Source organism: Tupaia chinensis, unplaced genomic scaffold (assembly GCF_000334495.1).
Source record: "Tupaia chinensis unplaced genomic scaffold, TupChi_1.0 Scaffold146140_1, whole genome shotgun sequence".
NCBI classification, from domain to species: Eukaryota; Metazoa; Chordata; class Mammalia; order Scandentia; family Tupaiidae; genus Tupaia; species Tupaia belangeri.
Window position 1 is genome coordinate 3,624,448 of NW_006205995.1, and position 21,420 is coordinate 3,645,867.

The 21,420-nt window shown below is 34.2% G+C and overlaps 1 protein-coding gene across 2 annotated transcripts in view; it reads left to right on the forward strand.

Annotated features, from left to right (window-relative positions):
- Positions 1-21,420, forward strand: part of FAM227B (family with sequence similarity 227 member B) — a 207,039-nt gene that overhangs the window by 9,171 nt on the left and 176,448 nt on the right. For both annotated transcript variants that reach the window (XM_006168774.2, XM_006168775.2), the window contains exons 3-8: positions 1,553-1,606; positions 9,090-9,321; positions 11,846-11,919; positions 14,212-14,247; positions 15,248-15,352; positions 16,786-16,884. In XM_006168774.2, the coding sequence (XP_006168836.1) occupies positions 1,553-1,606; positions 9,090-9,321; positions 11,846-11,919; positions 14,212-14,247; positions 15,248-15,352; positions 16,786-16,884 (600 nt within the window). The remainder of the gene's footprint in view (positions 1-1,552; positions 1,607-9,089; positions 9,322-11,845; positions 11,920-14,211; positions 14,248-15,247; positions 15,353-16,785; positions 16,885-21,420) is intronic.

A 21,420-nucleotide genomic window follows, 5' to 3' on the forward strand; every position in this document is an offset into this window, starting at 1 on the left:
AAAATGTAATCCACTCTTGCCAGCCATGTCATGGCTATTGAGACATTAAACTTCTGAATTTTCTTTTTATTTTGACTTTGCACTGATTTTTCCTTCTCTAAAATTTTTTCAAGTATCTGCACATTTCTGACATGCATCTATTAATTTATTCATTAATTTATGCAAACCACGAGTGGCTGTTCTACATTGCTTGTAGACCAGCCATGGCCTGAAATTTAGGTAATTCAGCTGTGATTGCACCATAGTTTCTATTCTCCTGGAGATAAGGAAAATAGTTTCTATTTTCCTAGCTTACCATGGAGAAACTTTTAGGTTGCCAACAAAGGCTTCCTAGAAAAACTGACTTTTAATTTTATATTTAAAATAAACACTAAATATGCCAAGATTGATTGGAAGGCAAGGATTTGAGATGGGGAGACTTTTAAGCAGGAGGAAAGATGTGTACAAAGTTTCTATGGCAAGAAAGAACAAGGTGTGATCTCAATTAAAATTATTTTTTTAATGTCAGAGAGCACTAGATAGAGAGCATGAGTGAGAGAGAGAGAGAGAGAGAGAGAGAGCAGCAACCAGTGAGGGGTGGTCATGCCTCAATCCTTTTCCCTCCATTTCTCTATCTTCTCTACCAGCATTTTAGGCAGCCATGCACATATGCCCAGTGTGTTTTTTAAGTCACCAGGCCAAGGTTTGAACCATAGTAGGTCAAGTAGGATCCAGCTTTGTATATACAACCCTTAACCACTCTATTACAGGACTAACACTAAAATTAATTTGACTATTGTTGAATATGTGTTCAACTCAAAATGAAATTGCTAATAAAAAATAGCATTATTACTTATTGGACTGAAACATAAAAATATTTTAATTATTTTCACTATGTCACTAGTGTGGGTTTTTAAAATACTTCAGCCCAAGAAGAAGATGACATTATTATACTTTTGGCTCTGTATTTATTATAGACAATATCCACGCTAGCCTGAAATATCTTGGAACTCTTGTATGAATTTCAAATGAGGATTTTCAGCAAGATTTATTTGTAATTTTTTTCTCCAGGGCCAATGTTTAAGAGGGGAGCCATTTTTTTTTTTTGAGAGGTTTTCACTATAGGGCGCGTGCGCTCACCAGACAGACAGAGAGAGACACAGAGACAGAAAGCGAGAAATCACCCCCCAGAGGGGATGGTCACGCCGCAATCCCTTCTCCTCCATTCTCCTCTTGGGATCTTGGGCACGCACGCACACATGCCCGGCGTGAGTTTTAAGCCACCGGGTCCGGGACGTGAAGCGCAGTCGACTACGTGGGAGTCCAGCGACATAGCCATTACGCTAACTGCTGGTTCCCAAGAGGGGAGCCTTTTGCGGAATTTGTTTGGGGGCTCAAAATATTAACATTTACTTCTATTCCTTTTCAAAGTTTAAGGACTGTATAAAGTGAATATTTTGTAATATCTTACAATTCTGAAAATTATAACTTAAATATGTTTATTTCATTATGTGTAAGCATTATGAGCAATCTGAATTTATACCAACAAATATTATTGATTTTATTTCATTAGAAAATGCAAGAACCTCCAAAGAGCATTGAAGAATTCTTAAAGTATCAAAATTGGGTGAGTAAAGCATCCTATTTTATATACCAGCACAACTTTTAAAAATAACACTTATAGAGATGTAGAAGACGTAGGAAAAAACTTTGAGAATAGAAATTCACGTTTCAATGTGGCAAGTGTCTATAAGTATTTATCTCCTTTCAGCAGGGTCTATGTTGTAGAGTTAACATTCTATTTTCTTTTTTGTATTTAAACAATTGTACCAATATATAGACAATTTTTTTTAAGAGAGATTTTTGGTATAGGGCACGTGTTCTTACAAGAGAGACAGAAAGCAACAAATTACCCCTTCGGGGTGGAGGGAGATGGCCACACCACAATCCCTTCTCCTTCATTTTCCTCTCAGGATTTTGTACACACATGCACATATGCCTGGTGTGGGTTTTAAATCGCCGGATCTGAGACATGAACTGCAGTTGACTATAAGTGTCCAGCAAGGTAAACATTAAACATAAACATCTGCTGGTCCCTATATAGACATTTTAATATATTTTTTGCTAACGTAAGATTTTTTTACTTTATATATTTACACGTTAAATAATCCCTAATATGTTTACTTATTTCATTTATCCATACATAATTGATAGGGGTTTTTGTGTCAGTATTCCTTGATTGTTGAATCAGTGCAAAATATTCAAATTGTGCAATTGTATAGAATGCTCCAGTTTCCATTGTTATGTGTAACTACTGACTTTGGAATTACTGGAATTGCTAGAGTTTTTCTTTGGATTCATGGGCTTGCAAATGTGATGGTCAGATTTGTTCTGCCATGAAGAATGTCAAGAGTAGGATAAAGATGTCAGTATAGGAGACAGAGAGAAAAGATTGCTTTTTTATGAGGTATGTTCATATTTTGATTGGTTGGAATATGAATAACTCACATCTATTTATGCTTAAATATAAACAGAGTTTTCTTTGATTAAGCTGTTGACAATGGAGTTTCAGAAACGTCTATTTTTAAGCATTTATTTTCTGTTCTTATATTTGTTTAAATAAGTTTTTTTCCCTGATGTTTTAGGAAAGGATTGAGTTTCCATTAGGAGCAAATAGAAAATGGAAAAATTCTTGGTTTACAAAAGTGGATTTCAATCACTGTGGCAGGGCCAAATATTTCAAAATAATAGCACAAGCCTTTTTGCAGTTGTTTTGATTTAAATAATGGTGAAATTATGCTTCAGCCTAATGACAGTATTCAAGATCCTGAAAAAAAAATTTGTTGTTTTTGTATTGCTAGAGGGTACATTCAGTTGCCAGAGAGAGAAATAAAAGCTAGAAGCACCGCTCAACTGAGTGTGGTCACCCTGTACTCCTTTTTCCTCCACTTCTTCATCCCATCAGGATTTGGAACATATACATACACATCCCCAGAATATTTTTTAAGTCACATGGGCCAATATTTGAACTGCAGTTGGGCATGTGGGATCCAACTCCAGAAACCACTAGGCTGCAGGCTAGCCTATGATCTTTTTAATACCAATGGATTATTATTAAAGTTAAGCCAAATTCAACAGATAATGGAGACATTTGGAATATACCATTACATATATTTGAGAGAAGCTCTGGTTTCAGATAAAAAATTTTAATTATTTGAAGTAGAGAATGCATAATATCTCTACTTACATTAGGAATGATCTGATCAAATCAAAATTATAGATTTATGACAGCCTTTTACTAATGATAGAATAAAAAATCAAATTAATGTTTGTGTCTTATTAATGATATATCAATACTACCATCTTTGTATACAAAGGACATATTTACATTTGTATGAAAAGGATATTTTTATAGCTTTCAATTTTTATCAGACAGCATTTGATAAAGACAACATAATCAATTTTACCATTTTGTCATGTGTGAGTTTACCTGTAATTCTTATTCTTTGGATTTTATAACCAAAGGTTCATTTTCTGTAGTTATATTTTTAAGGCTTGATCTAGTTTTTTGTTTTTTGTTTGTTTTAAGGGCTTGATCATTGCCAAACTATTGCACACTTGAAAACATACATATAAAATGACTAGGAAAGAAACCCTTAACAGATAAAAGATTGTGGGGCTTGCAGGTGGTGTGGTGGTTGGAGCGCTGGACTCCCACATGGCCAATTGTAGTTTAAGCCCTGGACATGGCAGCTTGCATTTTCACTTTCCTTCTCTCTCTCTCTCTCTCTCTCTCTGTGTGTGTGTGTGTGTGTGTGTGTGTGTGTGTGTGTCTGGTCAAATTATAAATTAAATAAATAAACATATAAATAAATAAATTCATTATTACTTTAAAAAAAAGACAGAAAACATATACAAGATTATAAAGATCTCTTAAAAATTATGTTTATGGTTATATTCCTGGCTTGATTGCTGTGTACTGGATGTGTACCTTAAAAAGTATATTGTGTGCTATAGAGATGTAAAATGATTGCCAATGATAAATCATAATTTTTTTTTTAAATCTCCAAGGAGAAAAGGAAAAAAAATTGCTCTAAGTTTCAGAGCTAGTGAGAGGACATTCACTTGAATAGAATGGAGGATGATTAACATCCTCTGCACAATAGGAAAAAATTATTATTTTTTTAAGAAAGAATTTTGCTGGAGGGCATGCATACTCACCAGAGACACAGAGACAATGCAAGAAATCACCTCCCAGGGCAGATGGCCATGCTACAATCCCTTCTTGTCCATTCCCCCCTCAGGATTTTGGGCATGCACGCACACGTGCCTGGCATGAGTTTTAAGCTGCCTGATCTGGACTCATACCACGGTCAACTACATGGGAGTCCAGTGATATAACCATTATGCTATCTGCTGGTCCCCCCCAAAATTAATTTTTAATTTACTGGACAAAGTATACAAAACCAGCAAAAAGAAGTATTAGTTCTATGCATTAACAATGAATTATCTTAAAAAGAAATCAAGAAAACAATACCATTTACAATAGCATGAAAAAATAAAATACTTAGGAATAAATGCAACCAAAGTCATGAATAACTGTACATTGAAAATCACAAAACATTGATGAAAAAATTGTATATGTATGACACAAATAAATGGTAAAATATTCCATGTTTACGAATTGCAAAAATTAATATTACCCATAACAACCTACAGATTCAATATGAACCCTATTAATATTCCAATGGCCTTTTTTACAAAAATAGAAAAAAATAATTCTAAAATTCCTATGGGGCTACAAGAAATCCTAAATTACGAAAACAATCTTGATGAAAAGGAACAAAGCTGGAGACATCACACTATCTGACTTTAAAATATACTACAAAGCTATTGTAACTGAGACAGTGTAGTACTTACATAAAGACATATAACTCAGTGGAAAAGAATAGGGAGCCCAGAAATAAATCCACACATTTAAGGTCAATTGATTTTCCACAAAGGTCTTAATTCATTTTCCACTACTAACTATATACCATACACTAGGTCATTTATAAAAAATACAGGTTTACTTAGCTAATGGGTCTGGAAGCTGGAATGTTTATGAGTATGGCACTAGAAGCTATCAATGTGGCCTTCTTGCAGCATCATAACACAATGGAAAGTATCATGTGACAAAAGGAAAAAGCAAAAGAACCAGAGAGTTTCACCTTTATGACAAAGCTAATCCTGCAGTAACAGATACACTTTGGTGATAGTGAAATTAACCTATTCATGAGAGGAGAGGGGTGAAGTTTTTAACACAGGAACTTTTGGGAGACACATTCAAACCATAGCAAGTGCCAAGAACACATAATAAAGAAAGGACAATCTCTCAAATAGTGTTAGGAAAACTGAATATCCACATGCCAAAGAATGAAATTATGCCCTTATCTCATGCTATAGCCATATACAAAAATCTACTCAATATGGATTTAAGACTTAAATGTAAAACCTGAAACCATAAAGCTACTAGAAAAAAATACAGGAAAAAGTGCTATGACATTGACCTGAGTGTTCTTTTAGTTTTTATTTTGTTTTGTTTTGTTTGGGGGGAGAGAGGCGATATGACCTCCAAATCACAGACAATAAAAGCAATTAAAGAAATAATAAAATCATATTATATCAAACTAAAAAGCTTCTATACAGCCAAGGAAAACTATCAACAGAGTGTACATATAACCTATAGAACAGAAGAAAATATTTTCAAACCACACATCTGATAAGGGGTTAATATCCAAACTATTAGAAATTCAGTCAGCTCAGTAACAAGAAAACCTATAACTTGATTAAAAATGGCCAAAAGACCCAAATAGACATTTCTCCACAGAAGACATAAAAATGACCAAAGCTGGTGGTGTGGTGGTTAAGGGCGTTGGACTCCCACATGGCTGACTGCGGTTTAAGTCCCAGACCTGGTGGCTTGCTTTCTCACTTTCTCTCTCTCTCTCTCTCTCCCTCGTCAAGTTAAAATAAATAAAATAAAAATACGGTTAAATAAAATAATTCTAAAAAAATAAAAAGGAAATCAGGGCTCAGTAAATTGGCCTTAAAAATAAAAAAAAAAAAACTCCACATGACCATCAGGCAATTATAAACCTAATAAAACTAAACCATGAGATATTACCTAACACCTATTAGAATGGCTGTTATCAGACAGACAAAACTAAAAAGTGTTGATAGGAATCTGGAGAAATAATAACATTTAAGCACTGTTGTTAGGAATATAAATTTGTGCAATCATTATGTAAAACAGTATGGATGTTCCTCAAAAGATTAAAAATAGAACTGCCATATGATCCAGCAATCCCATTTCTAGCTATATATCCAAAGAAATAAAATCAGTATGTCAAAGAGATACCTGTACTCCTTTGTTCATTGCAACATGATTTATATTAACCAAGTCTCAATGTCCATTTATGTATGAATAGAAAAAGAAAATTTAGAATGTGTGTGTGTGTGTGTAGGTATGTGCATATGAGACATAAATACAGTCATTCTTCTTTATCCATAGTTTCTACATTCATGACTACAACCAACCCCTGATCCAATTGATTTGTAGTTGGTTAAATCTATGTTGTAGAACCCATGGTTATGAGGGTCAACTGCCATCGATCACACATCCATGGAACTACATTATTTTATATAAGGAACTTGAACATCCAGATTTGGTTTTTGCATGAGGTTCTAGAACCAATCCTCTCATATACCCAGGGACAATATTGTATGTGTATTTTCTTTTCTTTTCCTTTTTTTTCTTTCTTTTTAGAATTATTATCATTATCATTTTGTATTTTCGTAGGAGACATGTGTGCTTTCCAGAGAGAGACAGAGAAGGAAAGTGAGAATAGCCCTCCCCAATCCCTGGGGATGGTCACACCACAATCGCTTCTCATTATTTATCTTTTGGTATTTTTGTGGACACACAAACATACCCATCAAGCTACTGATTCTGGGACTCAAACTGGTCAGTCACGTGGAATTCGATTACCCAACCACCATGACACCAGTTGGGCCATGTGTGCATGTATTTTTTTTAATGTATTAATGTGATTAGTTATATACAATAATTTAGATATTTAACATCTCTTTTTTTGGCTTAGCCCTTTTTCAAATTCTGAGTGTATTTAAATCACTACTATTAAATTAACTTTTGAGCCTGCTCCATTACTGGCACAACAGTAATGCACACTGCTCAAGAGAAGCAGAATCTCACATAGCAAATGCAGTTCAAATCCCTGGTCAGGTCCCAGTTCACCAGAAACACACTAAGCATGTACACAAGTGCCCACAGGCTGGAGATCCTACAGGCTGGAAAACTGGAGGAAGAGAATTGTGGCATAACCAGACTCTCTACAGAGGGGGTGTCCCATACCCCATCATTGCATGCACATGCACTGTATCATGGATTTTTTGAAAATGTTTTTTAAAGTTACTACTTATTTAAAATTTTTTATTGAATTTTTAAATTTTGTAAGTTTTTAAAAATTTTGCCAGGTTTATAAACTTGCTGGAGAGAGATGGAGACAAGGAGTGAGAAAGCACTCCTTATAGGAAATGGTCACATCACAATCCCTTCTTCTCCATTTCTCCCTATTAAAATTCATATACTAAAATTATAAAATATGGGCCAGCCAGTGAGGTGATTAAGAAGGGTGGATTCCACATGCCTGACTGTGCTAGACAATAGTGACTTGAAAAATATGTGTTCGTGCATACCCAAAATCCTGAAAGGAGAAATGGAGGAGAAGTGATTGTGGAATGACCATCCCCCATGGGGTGGTGCTCTCTCACTCTTTCTCTCTCTCAAGCAAGTGCACACAGCTATATATATATTTTTAACTTATAAAAATAAAAATTACACACATGAATATCATTAGACTTTAAAAAGAAGAAAGTCCTGTCTTCACAACAATAGAGATAACCTGGAAGACATTATGCTAAGTGAAATAAGCCAGGCACAAAGAGACTATTATCGTGTGATCTCATTTATGAGTGAAATCTTAAAAAGTGGAATTTATAATAGTAGAGAGTAGGATGGTGCTTTCCAGGGCCTAAGGAGGGGTAGAAAAGAAATGGGTTAAAGGGTAGAGTTTCAGCTAGATAGAAAAAATAAATCCTGGAGATCTATTGGACAGCATAGTGATTGTAGTTAATAATGTAGTATGTACTTCAAAATTGCTAAGCAAGGCCCAACTCTGTGGAGCACCAGTGATATGATACTCAATAGAAACTGGATGCCACATGACAACCAAGGTTTGAATCCCTAGCATGGTCATCCTGAAGCACTGGGAGGACATGTGCATGAATGCCTAAAATCTAACATGCTGGAAGACTGAAGCATAGGAATTGCAGCATGGCTAGACCATACACAGTGTCTCTCTCTCTCACACACACACACACATGTGCACACACATACACACACACATATGTGCACCACACAATACCATGAATAATGAAAAAAATTTTAGTTGCTAAGAAAAATTTAAATATCATATAAACACACATACACACCATGTGAGATGATGGATGTTAACTTTATTTTGGTAATTATTTCATAATCTCTTCATATACCAAAGCATCATGTTGTACACTATGACTGTACAATCTTTTTTGTCAATTATAACTCAGGTAAAAAAATATATATATGTAAAAACTGATCCCTAATATTCTCTCTTCCCCTACCAAATATTGAGAAACTGTTGTAGACTTAAAAGGACCACAGATCTAAAGACTAAATACGAAACTTGAATAAAGCCTGAAGGTAAAACAGGAACAACATATCAATGCCAGTTTTCTGATTCACAGGGTTATATTGTGATTATTTAGGAGACCGTTTTTCTTTCCAGAAATATACAATAAAGTATGAAGGGATGTTAAGCTATCAAATAAGCAACTTATTCTCAAATGATTCAGTAAAAAAGTTTTTTGTAAAGCACTTGTAACTTTTCTGAAGTTTGTAATTGTTGCAGATATTATAGAAAATTAATAAAAATAATGCTATGGAATAAAATCTCATATTTAAATTCATTAAAATTTTATGTTGAATTCTCTCACTTTTTTTTTTTCAGGATCATTGGCCAAGGGAAATCAGATTTGAAGATAATGATAAATGGGCAAACACTTTAAAAAAAGTCAGAGAAGATAGTTCATTTATTTCAATTTATACTCACCTATGGAAAAATGTCCCTCGTCTTTATGAAAGACTTCTGCTCATGGAGTCAAGATTAAAAGAATGTTCACTTCTTTTGCAAAACCACGCCTCCAAAATATTTGAGGGAATCAGCGTGATATATGGGACAAGTAAGCCTTGGTTTTTATATAAGTAGTGATCAAGTGTGCATGTGTGTGTGTGTGTATGTGTGTGTGTTTGTATGTCTCTGTGTGTGTTTTCTCATAAAGAATGAAATCACAAGTATAAAGTATCTAAAAGCAAAAAATAAATATATTTTATTTTAAAATCTCTGTATTTCAAAAATTGTCCAATACAGGGAACCAGCAGTTAGCGTAATGGCTATGTTGCTGGACTCCCACGTAGTCGACCGCGGTTTGCGTCCCGGACCCGGTGGCTTAAAACTCACGCCGGGCGTGTGTGCGTGCATGCCCAAGATCCCGAGAGGAGAATGGAGGAGAAGGGATTGCGGCGTGACCATCCCCCCTGGGGGGTGATTTCTCGCTTTCTGTCTCTAATGTCTCTCTCTCTGTCTGTCTGGTGAGCGCACGTGCCCTATAGTGAAAATCTCTCCAAAAAAAAAAATTGTCCAATACAGACTTTATTTATTTATTTATTCATTTTTATTCCATGAGAGATAAAGATAAAAAAATATAGACACCCTTAACAGGGTGATCTGTCCCCAGTCCCAGCCAGCCAGATCATGGGCATGCATGCATAAGCCCATCATACAGGAAAACCTTGGGATATGGACCTGGAACTCTCCCATGTGACCTCAGCACTGAGAAGACACACTGTATTACTGCTTGTCCCAATACACATCTTTAGTTGAACATAAACATACAGTTTCAAAGAGAGAATTACTGGGACAAAGCCTAAAATAATTGTGAAACTGTTTAATTTTGTTAAGTTATTGTGAAGGTAGCAGAAATGAAAGATACAGGAAGAGAATTGTATCAACTGATATTGTTATTAGAAAAATGCAAGTTACAGGGGTCAGGATGGACCTAAAATACCTAAAAGCAAAAGTATAAAGGATGAGAGCTGACCTACATGAACTAGGTTAGTTTGTAGCAGTATTTAGTATTCACTGTGGAATAACTGAATGAATGAAAAATTTATCTGCAAGTAATAATTTTTACTTGTTTTTAGCATTCATATAACTTTTTTCTCCTTTCTAACTGTATTTATCAACACTTTAAGAATAGTTTTAAATACTAATGATGACTCTTGTATTATTCTTGATTTAATGGGCAAATGTATCAGGTGTAAGCCTGACAGTGATGATACTGGTTATATTTTTAGAAGAATTTTCTTTTATTTCTTTTTCTCCATGAGATAGTAAAAGAGAGGGGGAAAAAAAAGGAAAAAAGAAAAAGAAAAAAAAAAAAAAAAGAGAGGGAGTCACCCTCAACAGGGTCTTCATGCTGTGAACCACCCCCAGCCTCATCTAGCATGAGTATGCATATGAGTGCCCATTGTGTACTGGGAGACTGGCATGAAAATCCATGATCCTTTCCATGTGGTCTCAACATCACAGAGTGTCACATTACACTTTTACCACTGGTTTAATGTATTTTCCATGTAGTAATGTGTTTAGTTATATAATTTAGGTATTTCATTACATCTTTTTTTAGACAATTTTTTTTTCAAATTCTGAGAATTTGTTTAAATGCAGTGCTATTAAGGCACCGGCAGTTGGTGTAATGGCTATGTTGCTGGACTCCCATGTAGTTGACTGTGGTTCGAGTCTGGGACCCAGTGGCTTAAACTCACGCCAGGCACGTGTGCATGTGTACCCAAGATCCTGAGAGGAGAATGGAGGAAAAGGGATTGTGGCATGGCCATCCCCCCTGGGGGTGATTTCTCCCTTTCTCTCTCTCTCTCTCTCTCTCTCTCTCTCTCTCTCTCTCTCTCTCTCTTATCTTTCAGCAAGTGCATGTGCCCTGTAGCAAAAACCTCTCAAAAAAAGTTTATGTATACTGCTATTAAATGTACTATTCATTTTTTTATTTAAAATATAAAAATCCATACTGTTGTATATGTAACTTGTGTGTACATGTGTTATGCATACATATATAACTTGTATATACATACACTCACACACACATGCCCATAAATCATTGCTAAGAAAGAAAATATCCAAAAATAAACAGAATAAAATTTGAACATTTTCTTTTATACCTACCTTCCTGTTTAAAAAAAAAATTACATATATTCATTGTTCTCAGTATATAAAATCACAGCTTTATTTGTCAGGTTTTCTGACTTTAGAATTCCCTGTTAACTTTCACAGCACCGTGGTCCACAATTCTGCACTTCATTGAATTTCAGGCAATAAAGAAACAACAAGTGTAAGTGACTGAACTATTTGAAAAATGTAAATTTATTCAGTTGAGAGAGAAAGAGGTAAAATTTTAGATAGGAGTATATGCCGTAGACATGTTTGTTAGATCAAGATATTTCGGAATAACAAAGGAAACAAAAGATATATAATAATTGTTGTTATTTATTCAAGAGTATGTGTCTAACATCACACTTACCAAAATAGCTAGTTGATTTCATTGAGTAGTTTCATATATAGTTTCTTTAAAGTATCAAAGTTTTCTTTATTTTTAGAAAAAAAAATATATGTAAATATATATTATTTTTAAGGTTCTTATGGAAAAATGGAAAAATATGAAGCATTTCCAAAGAAGTACCATTACCATAAGAAGAGGAAAATAATGGTATAGTATTTTTTATTATCCTTGAAAATTATACTTTCATAGAAAATATAAACACCATAATTGCACAACTAATAACATTTTTCTAAGATGATATTTAAGTCTTTTGTCACCCATCTCTATATTTTTATAATAGCTGACTCATTTTCTTTTTATGTAAATATTGACATCTTTATATCACTACTAGTTATTTGAAGACTTATTTTAATGTATACATATTCCATCCTTTGGTTATTTATAACTTAAAACATCTTATACTTAGTACGGTAGGTACCATATTAGACCTCTTCCTTTAGGAAAATTTTAACAATTATTTTTTTATGTTCTTTAGATTATTTTGTCAGGTTATTAATTTTTTTGAGAGACATTTTTGATATAGGGTACGTGCGTTCGCCAGAAAGACAGAGAGAGACAAAGAGACAGAAAGCGAGAAATCACCCCCCAGGGGGATGGCCACACCACAATCCCTTCTCCTGCATTTTCCTCTCAGGATCTTGGGTATACAGGCATATGCACCCGTCATGAGTTTAAGCCACTGGCTCCAGGACTTGAACCGTGGTCGACTACTTGGGAGTCCAGCAACATAGCCATCACGCCAACTGCTGGTCCCTATTTTGTCAGTTTTTAAAAAATCTCTTTGAGATTTTGATTAAAATTCTAATGGGCTTTCCCCTTACTTTTAAATAGTTAGTCCTTTTCAAAAATACATTTTAAAATTATACAGTGTTAAAGGTATAAAGACTTTCAGGTGTCATCACCAGTTCAGCCACCTTATTTAATGTTATTTTTTAAATTTCAAAATATGTTTTTTTATTTATTCCTTATTATGGCTAAAGTAGTCATTTGAGAAGATTAAAAGAAATATATACATATCAAAAAGGAATTTGCATCATAATTCTATCATTTGGAGATAATGTATATCTCTCTTTAGTCGTCACTTTTATCCTTTTTTTTTTTTTTCTGGAGTTTTTTCTATAGGGCGTGTGCGCTCGCCAAAAAGACAGAGAGAGACAGAGAGATAGAAAGTGAGAAATCACCCCCCAGGGAGGATGGACACACCGCAATCCCTTCTCCTCCATTCTCCTCTTGGGATCTTGGGCACGCACACACACGCGCCCGGTGTGAGTTTTAAGCCACCAGGTCTGGCACTCGAACCACGGTTGGCTACATGGGAGTTCAGCGACATAGTCATTATGCTAACTGCTGGTCCCATTAATTTATTTGAGGACATGTACACTTGCCAGAGACATAGAGAAGGAAAGTGAGGAAGCATCCACATGGGGTGTAGTTACGCCACAATCCCTTCTCCTTCATTTATCCTTTCAGGATTCTGGGCATACACATGCACTCAGTGTATTTTCAAGCTGTCAGATCCAGGCCTCAAACAGCACAGTCAGTCATGTGGGATCCAGCCATCTTAACCACCATGGCACTAGCTGGCCCCATTCTTAATTGTTTACAATTAGATTAAATTATATTTTTCTTAATTTATTAAATGTATTATGAAATTTCCATCAATAAATATCCTTCAAATATTCTATCATTTTTAAACAGATATTTCATAAATTAATGTAATTGCCCTTTTGTTGGACACAGGTTTGTTTTCATTCTTCCCTATTATTTAAAAAGCTGTCATGGACATATCTCGAGCTTAACATAATGCTTATGAATATTTTCTTAAGATAAATTTCCAGAAGTGGAAACACCTGGGGAAGGAAATATGAAAATTTAAATGTTTTGATATGCATTGCCAAATTATTCTCTAGAAATATGGTACCAATTTCCATTTGTAACAATAGAATTTATGAAATCCCTTACTCATTCTCTAGCCAACATTAAATATTGTCATATTTTTAATGTTTGCCAACTTGATAGGCACATATTTAACAAGTTGCATACTTTTTACTATTAAAATTGATCATTTGGTTTTTACTAGCCTTTTGTTATTGTTAATTGCCTATTTATGAACTTACACCTATTTCAAATTATTCTTTTTTATTCTTTAGAGCTGCTTATGCCTTTAAAATATGCCTGTCTCAGTAATATATAAATATATTACATTCTCTTTTCCATTTATATCTATGAGGGATCTTTAAACAGTTCATGAAAATTGCATATTATAAAAAATTTATGTGTAGATTTCAGAATTTTTTATACCAAAATAAACTCATACTTTAATCCCATTTTTCATATACTTTTTGAAGTACTCTCACACATACATACTAGTTAACTGAAAAAATTTGCAAAATGTGAAGTTCTTTGAGTTTCATAGATTTCATTTTAAATGTTTTCCAGCTTTCAGAAGACATGAAGACAGAAAAGAATATAGAGGTATTTCAAATTTCTGTTCTGCCAGATTGTATAGCAAAATTATGTAGGGCTAAAAGAATATTTATAATCGTATAAATGTAGCTACCAATATAGATAGGTGCCCTAGAGTAAAAAGTTGGAGACAGGTATAGAAGTTTTTTCTTCATACTTAGTCCATATTTTTTTATGTCTAGCTAAAATTCTTCATCATTTATTATGTCAAAATTAGTTCTGAAATATGATCTTGTTTTGCTTTTGGATTTGGATTATGAACATATCAGAGCACTTAATTCCAGAAAAGCAGGAAATATAAAGATTTTTCTTAATGGGAAATTTATTTTTTGCTTAATCTAATAAAAAGAAGTGAAGTCCACAAGCAAGAATAGATTGGAAAAGTGTGGCACATATACTCTATGGAATACTATTCAGCCATAAAAAACAAGACCCTGACATTTGATTGCAAGAGGTTGAATATGGAAGATTTATTGCTGAGTGAGGCAAGCCAGGCTATGAAAGAAAGATACTGTGTGTATCCACTTAATATATACCAACTATCTGCACTATGGTGGAGATTGAAATATTGGAGAGCATAAAAGCACTGAAAATAGTTATGGATGCTGAAGACAGTGCTGAATGGAGTGGGAGGGGGAGGGGAAGAGGATAGAGAAGGATAGCATGAGAACAAATAGGGAAGTATGACATTTGTGGGTCACAGAAATGGTTTATTACCTGTTGATGCTAACATGTATAGTGTTCTCAACTGGACTGGTCTGAGAAGCATTTCATGTTAGGTAAATTCTCTTTACTAGCCAAAAGATGTATAGTGATTGAATGTTTAAAAAAATAATAAGAATAAAAACAATAATATTTATAATCTGAAAAAAATAAAAAAATAAAAAGAAGTGAAGTAATTATGTTAGTGAGTGACGGCTAAATATTATCTGTCTTCTGTAGTTATAGGAGAGTACAATATTGAGGAGAGTGAGATAATTATTATTTCATGATATTTCCCTCTTTCTAGGGTTATACCTTCTCAGGATTCAAAACAAATGAGCTTACTCAACTACCCAGACACTTGGATGCTGAACGAATTTTTCTTTTTATTTTAAAAAACCATAACTTTGATGTATGTGAATATTATTTTATTTTTATTATATAATAAACTTTAAGAGTATTATTTACTGAATCAGGCCTTTATTTAAAGCTATGACACAGTAGGTGTCAAGCAAGATTTGATCTTTGGACATTAAATGTGGCGGGAAAGACCACTGGTATCTAAAACCCTATTGCCAGAAGACAGTTTTAGACTGTATTTCTACCTCTCATGCCTGAGGTTACTAATGTGGCTAGGCATGTTTCTGTATTGGTGTTTTTCTCTCTCAGTTCCTAATATATCAACTCAGAATATTTTAGTATGCTCATTTCACCCATGAATTATCTTATGATAGCTCTCTTTATAAGCCTTTTAGGTGATATTTTTAAACTGTAAGTGTCCTGGGAAATCTGGGGGGTAGTATCCCTACACAGTAACCAAATGATGAAAAGTTATGGGTATAGGAAAGTAACTAGATCACTGGGCAGTCATTACTAGGGTTTGGTTGAAGGTGGGATGGTTACCGGTAGAACTGTTCACTTTCCCTCTGCGTTTTAGTTTTCTGATTTTTATATTTACATATTTTCCATATGTTCATTGTAATTAAAAAGTGCTTAATATAAGTTGAAACTGTTATCAGTATACTTTAGACCATACTAGATGGCTTATGAAAGCTTTTGTGGATGATCTATTGAATCTGACCATATAGATAGAAATTTATAGTCTTTAGTCATGATAGTTTTAATAGTCATGATAGTTTATGCACCAATTTTAATCAACTCTCCACGTAGAGAGAACATTATGTTTAGGTAGACTTATGTTGGGAGATTATTTGAACAGAATTCCAGGATTAATTGGTGGTATTTATCTCCAGTAGAAAAAGGGGGAAATTACAGTATGTATCATTACATTCTTGCTATTCTAGTTCTACCCTACACTGTCCCTTCAATAGCTACTATCCAAATTGAGGATAGGAAATGTGGTTAGGATGACCAAGGAGCTGGGTTTTTAACTTTTTTTAAAATTAATATACATTCAAATCTGAAAACTAATATTTGGTACAGTTATTGAAAAACTTTAAATTATGCTTGGAACAAAATAGCCACCAGGTAATTTATTAAGTCTAAATACTGATCTAGTATTTCTGTGTTCAAATTGAGGTACTATAATTGTAAAATATATCTCTTATTTCAAAGACCTAGAACCAAAAAAGAATGTAAAATATTTTATTAAAATTTTAAAATAGCTATATGTTGGAATGATGCTTTAAATGTATTTTATTAAATAAAATGTCGTTAAAATTAATTTCACCTTTTACTTGTTTAATATGACTCACATTAAATCTTTGTTGTATGGTATGCTGTTCTATGACCATTGAGTACAGTCTTTTTAGAAAGCCCATTTATATGATCATGTTTTGTAATATATTTTAAGTTGACCTCAATATGTCTTTTTTTCCCCCATAGGAAAGAGTTTTTAAAATCTGGAAGACTCATTTTCTCTCAGAAGCTTCTATTGCTCTTCTGCAAGACTCATTTTGGTGGTGGTTTCTCCATAAATTTAAGGTGTGATAATATTTTTGATTAATACTACAGTTAATTTTTAAAAAATAATTTTTAAATAATAATTTCAAAACTAGTCTCTGATAGAGATTAGTTTTTTAGCATCTAACACATTAGATGAAATCCTGTTTAAAGTCGAGTTCTTTCAGAGGCGCTAAGACTACATATAGATCCCAAAAAACCTGGATATTCATTAATTACAAAAACAGTAAAGTCAAACATTGTAATTAATAACAAAATTATAACTTTATACTATAATGTACTGGTACATTGAAGGAGATTCCATTGGGAAAAGTTTATAGGTTGGATAGAAAGAGGGTCTTTACTTCATTGAGAAAGATGAGAATTCTGATTATGATTAAAAAGATAAAGAGGGGTGCCCAGCAGATGGTGTGATGGGTAAGGGCACTAGACTCCCACTTGGCTTAGCATAGTTCAAGTCCTAGACCTAGTGGCTTGTTTTCTTACATTTCCTCCCTCCCTCCCTCCCTCCCTTCCTCATTTCAAATTGAAAAGATAAAGGGGAGTATATGGAAAACAATAAGAGAAAGCTTTTTTTTTTTTTTTTTGGTATAGGAAGAATTTTGGTAATGATACTGTAATACTTTTTTTTTTTTTTTTTGGTATAGGGCGTGTGCACTCGCCAGGAAGACAGAGAGACAGAAAGTGAGAAATCACCCCCATGGGGGATGGCCACACTGCAATCCCTTCTCCTCCTTTCTCTTCTCAGGATTTTGGGTACACACGCACACACGCCTGGCATGAGTTTAAGCCACCGGGTCCCGGGATGTGAACCGCGGTCGACTATGTGGGAGTCCAGCGACATAGCCATTACGCTAGCTGCTGGTCCCAATGCTCTTTTTTTTATTTTTACATTTTTTAATTTCATTTTATTTTATACATTCAATCACATTATTTAGCTTACAAAGTGAATATTTCAGCAGGTGAACATTTCTCCCTCCTCCAGTTGATAAAACTATAAAATGTCTTCAACAGATAATACCACATTTCTTTGTCCCATTAATGCTCTGCTTCCTATTTTCTTCTAAATGTCCTTTCTCAGACCCTCCTCCTTGACACACACTATATCTGGTATTTACATCCATATACTGTGTTTCTATATCTTTTAGTCAATCAGTTTCAGTCATAGAGTGCAGACACTCGATATATATGAAGTGGGGACATACAATGTCCCTCCATCATAGCCTGACTTGCTTCACTCAGCAGTAGATCCTCCATATCTGACCACTTTCTATCAAATGCCAGGATCTTGTTATTTTTTTATGGCTGAGTAGTATTCCATAGAGTATATGTGCCACAGTTTTTCTATCCATTCATCTGTTCATGGGCATTTGGGTTGGTTCCATGACTTAGCAAATGTGAATAGTGCTGCAATAAACATCGATGTGCAAGCACTTGTCCAATTAAGTGTTCTTCTGTTCTTTGGGTAGATACCAAGGAGTGGGATTGCTGGATTATATGGTAGTTCTATTTGTAGATTTTTGAGGGATCTCCAAATTGTTCTCCACAGATACTGTAATGATCTTAATGATTTTTAAAATGTGTCCCTAGGACCTTGGTTCTTAAAAAGATGAAAAAAAATAAAAACATAAAACAACTGGGACTTGCATTATTCCCACTCATACCACAGCAAAAAAGCCATATTACTTACAAATCCCCAATTTTTTTGAACCTATCCTATAAATCCAAAGCAAAAAAATGTTATCAGGGATAAAGAGTAACTGTATAATAAAGTGGTCAGCTCATCAAGATGACATAACAATTCTAACCAGTTATGCACCTAATAAAAGTGTTTTAAAATTTAATAAAACCCTTTAACTCCTAAAGGAGAAATAGATAAATCCCTAAGTACAAAGGCTTCAACACCTCACTCCCAATATTTGATAGAATATATATAAAATTAGTAATGAGTTGGAATGATATAGAAAACTTGAGCAACACTGTCAAGTTGACCTAATTGATGTATTTAATATCCCTTCTTAGTCCATTTTGTACTGCTACAACAGAATACCCTTGCCTGGGTAATTTATATGGAACAGAATTTAATTGGCTCACATTCTGGCGGCTGGGAAGTCCAAGACTGTGGGGTTGGTATCTGGCAAAGGTTTTTCTACTGTGTCATTTGAGGCCAGATGGCAGAAAGACAAGAGAGAGAGCAAGAGTGAATCCAGTCTCACAATAATGATATTAATCCATTAATGAAGACAGTGCCTCCATGATCCAAACATCTCTTATAGTTCCCTATGTCTCAATACCACTGCATTGGGATTCAAGTTTCCAACAAATGAACTCCAAGGGATACTTTCTCCTTTTTTTTTTCTTTTTTCTTTGTTTGTTTGTTTTGCTATAGTGGGCTCACTGGAGGAAGATAGATAGATACATAGAGTAGGAAAGTGAGAAATCACTCCAAGAGGGATGGCCATACCACAGTCCATTCTCCTCCATTCTCCTCCTAGGATTTTGGCACATGTGCACCTGCACCCATTGTGTTTTTCAAGCTGCCAGGTCTAGGATTCAAACACTTTCAAATCATAGCATCTCCCAACAACAGCAGAATACTCATTTTTCTAAGTGCACGTTAAACGTTTGCCGAGATATACTATATTCTGAGCTTGGAAAATATCCTAAGAAGTTTATTCAAGTAATTCAAGTCATAGAAAGTATATTTTCAGACCAAAATGGAATTATATTGTAAATGAATAACAAAGAGATACCTGGAAAATCCCCAAATAATTGGAAACTAAATAATATACTTCTCAGTAACTGGGTCAAACAAAGAAACAAGTTTTAGGGTAATCAGAAATAGTTTGAACTGAGTGAAAATTAAAACACAGATTAAAAATTGTGGAATGTAACTAAAGCAGTATTTAAAGAGAAATTTACAGTGTTAAAATGTCTATACTAGAGAAAAAAAAGAGAAAATTCTCAAAAAGCATGACCTTACCCCTCTACCTTAAGAAGTGAGAAAAAGAAGAAATAAAAAAAAACCTAAGACAGCAGAAGAAAGGAAATAATAAAGACCAGAGTGGAAACCAATAAAATTAAAAACAGAAAACAAGGAAGAAATTAAACTATGCCAAAAGCTGGTTCTCTGAGAATTCTAAAAACAAGGTAATGCAAGAGGAATTTGAAGCCTGTGTTTCACTGAGAGTAACCATAGCAAAAACAAAACCCAAATGCAGCTCAACACTTGACTTAATTGACTCAAGCCCCCAAAGGCTAAGCAGAAAAAGAGACGTACCTATTCCCAAGTATGAATACCTCAGTTTCTGTTGACCTAGCAAAGAAGTCCAGCTCCCAGAAATTCTGACATAAAGAAACAACAGAATATCTGGATTATTGAGTATGAAAATACTCAGTTTAACATAATGATGTCAAATTGTTTTCCAAAGTTGATATAGAATTGTATATTCTCAATGTTAACAATGTTCCCATTGTTCCAACAATCAGTGAGTCCTGAAATAAATCAAAATAGAAATTAGTAAATACCTGAGACAATGGCCAATGATATGATGCAGTAATATGATGCTGCCACCACATAGAAGAGCTCTAAGTTTGCATCCTGAGGTCTCTAAGTTTGCATCTTGAGCTCTCTTTGTACATTTTGGTGTATATTCATGCCCATAATCCTGGCTGGCTGAGGCTGAGGTGTATAATGGTGTGAAGACTCTGATGGAAGTCTTATATTCTCTCTCTCTCTCAAACTTAAAAATCCTGAGACATGGAAACAAAAACACAACATACGAAACTTATGGGATATAGCACAAATAGTGCTAGGAGGGAAATTTATACATATAAACTCTTACACTAAAAAATAAGTGAACTAAAACAGTAAGACAAGATAAAGAAACCAAGACAATCTAGGAGGAAAGAAAGAAATGGAATTGTCTGTTTGCCAATAACATGACATAGAAATTATATATATATGTGTGTGTGTATAAATATATACAAGTATATATATGTGTATATATGTATATATAATATATATAGTATACATATATAAATATATACATTGTGTATATATATATATATAATATCTATATATTTATATACAGAGAGAGAGAGAAACCCTAAAGACTCCACACACACACAAAAGAAAAACTGTTACAACTGATAAACAAATTCAGTAAAGTTGCAGGATACAAAGCCTCTTAAAAAATTGTACAAAACTACAAAAGATCTCAAATAGCTAAAGCAATCTTTTTTGGTTTTAGAGAGAGATTTTTTTTTTTCTTATAGGGTGCTTGCACTTACCAGAAGGACAGAAAGAGAGAGAGAGAAAGTGAGAAGTCACCAACACCACCCCCAGTGGGGATGGCCATGACACAATTACTTCTCCTTCATTCTCCTTTTTGGATTTTTGGCCTGCACATACATATGCCTGACATGAGTTTAAAATCACTGGGTCTGGGACTCAAACCTCAGTTAGCCATGTAGGAGTCCAGTGCTTCAACCCCTATACCACCTGCTGGCCCCTAGCCAAAGCAATTTTGAGGAAAAAGAACAAAGCTGGAGATA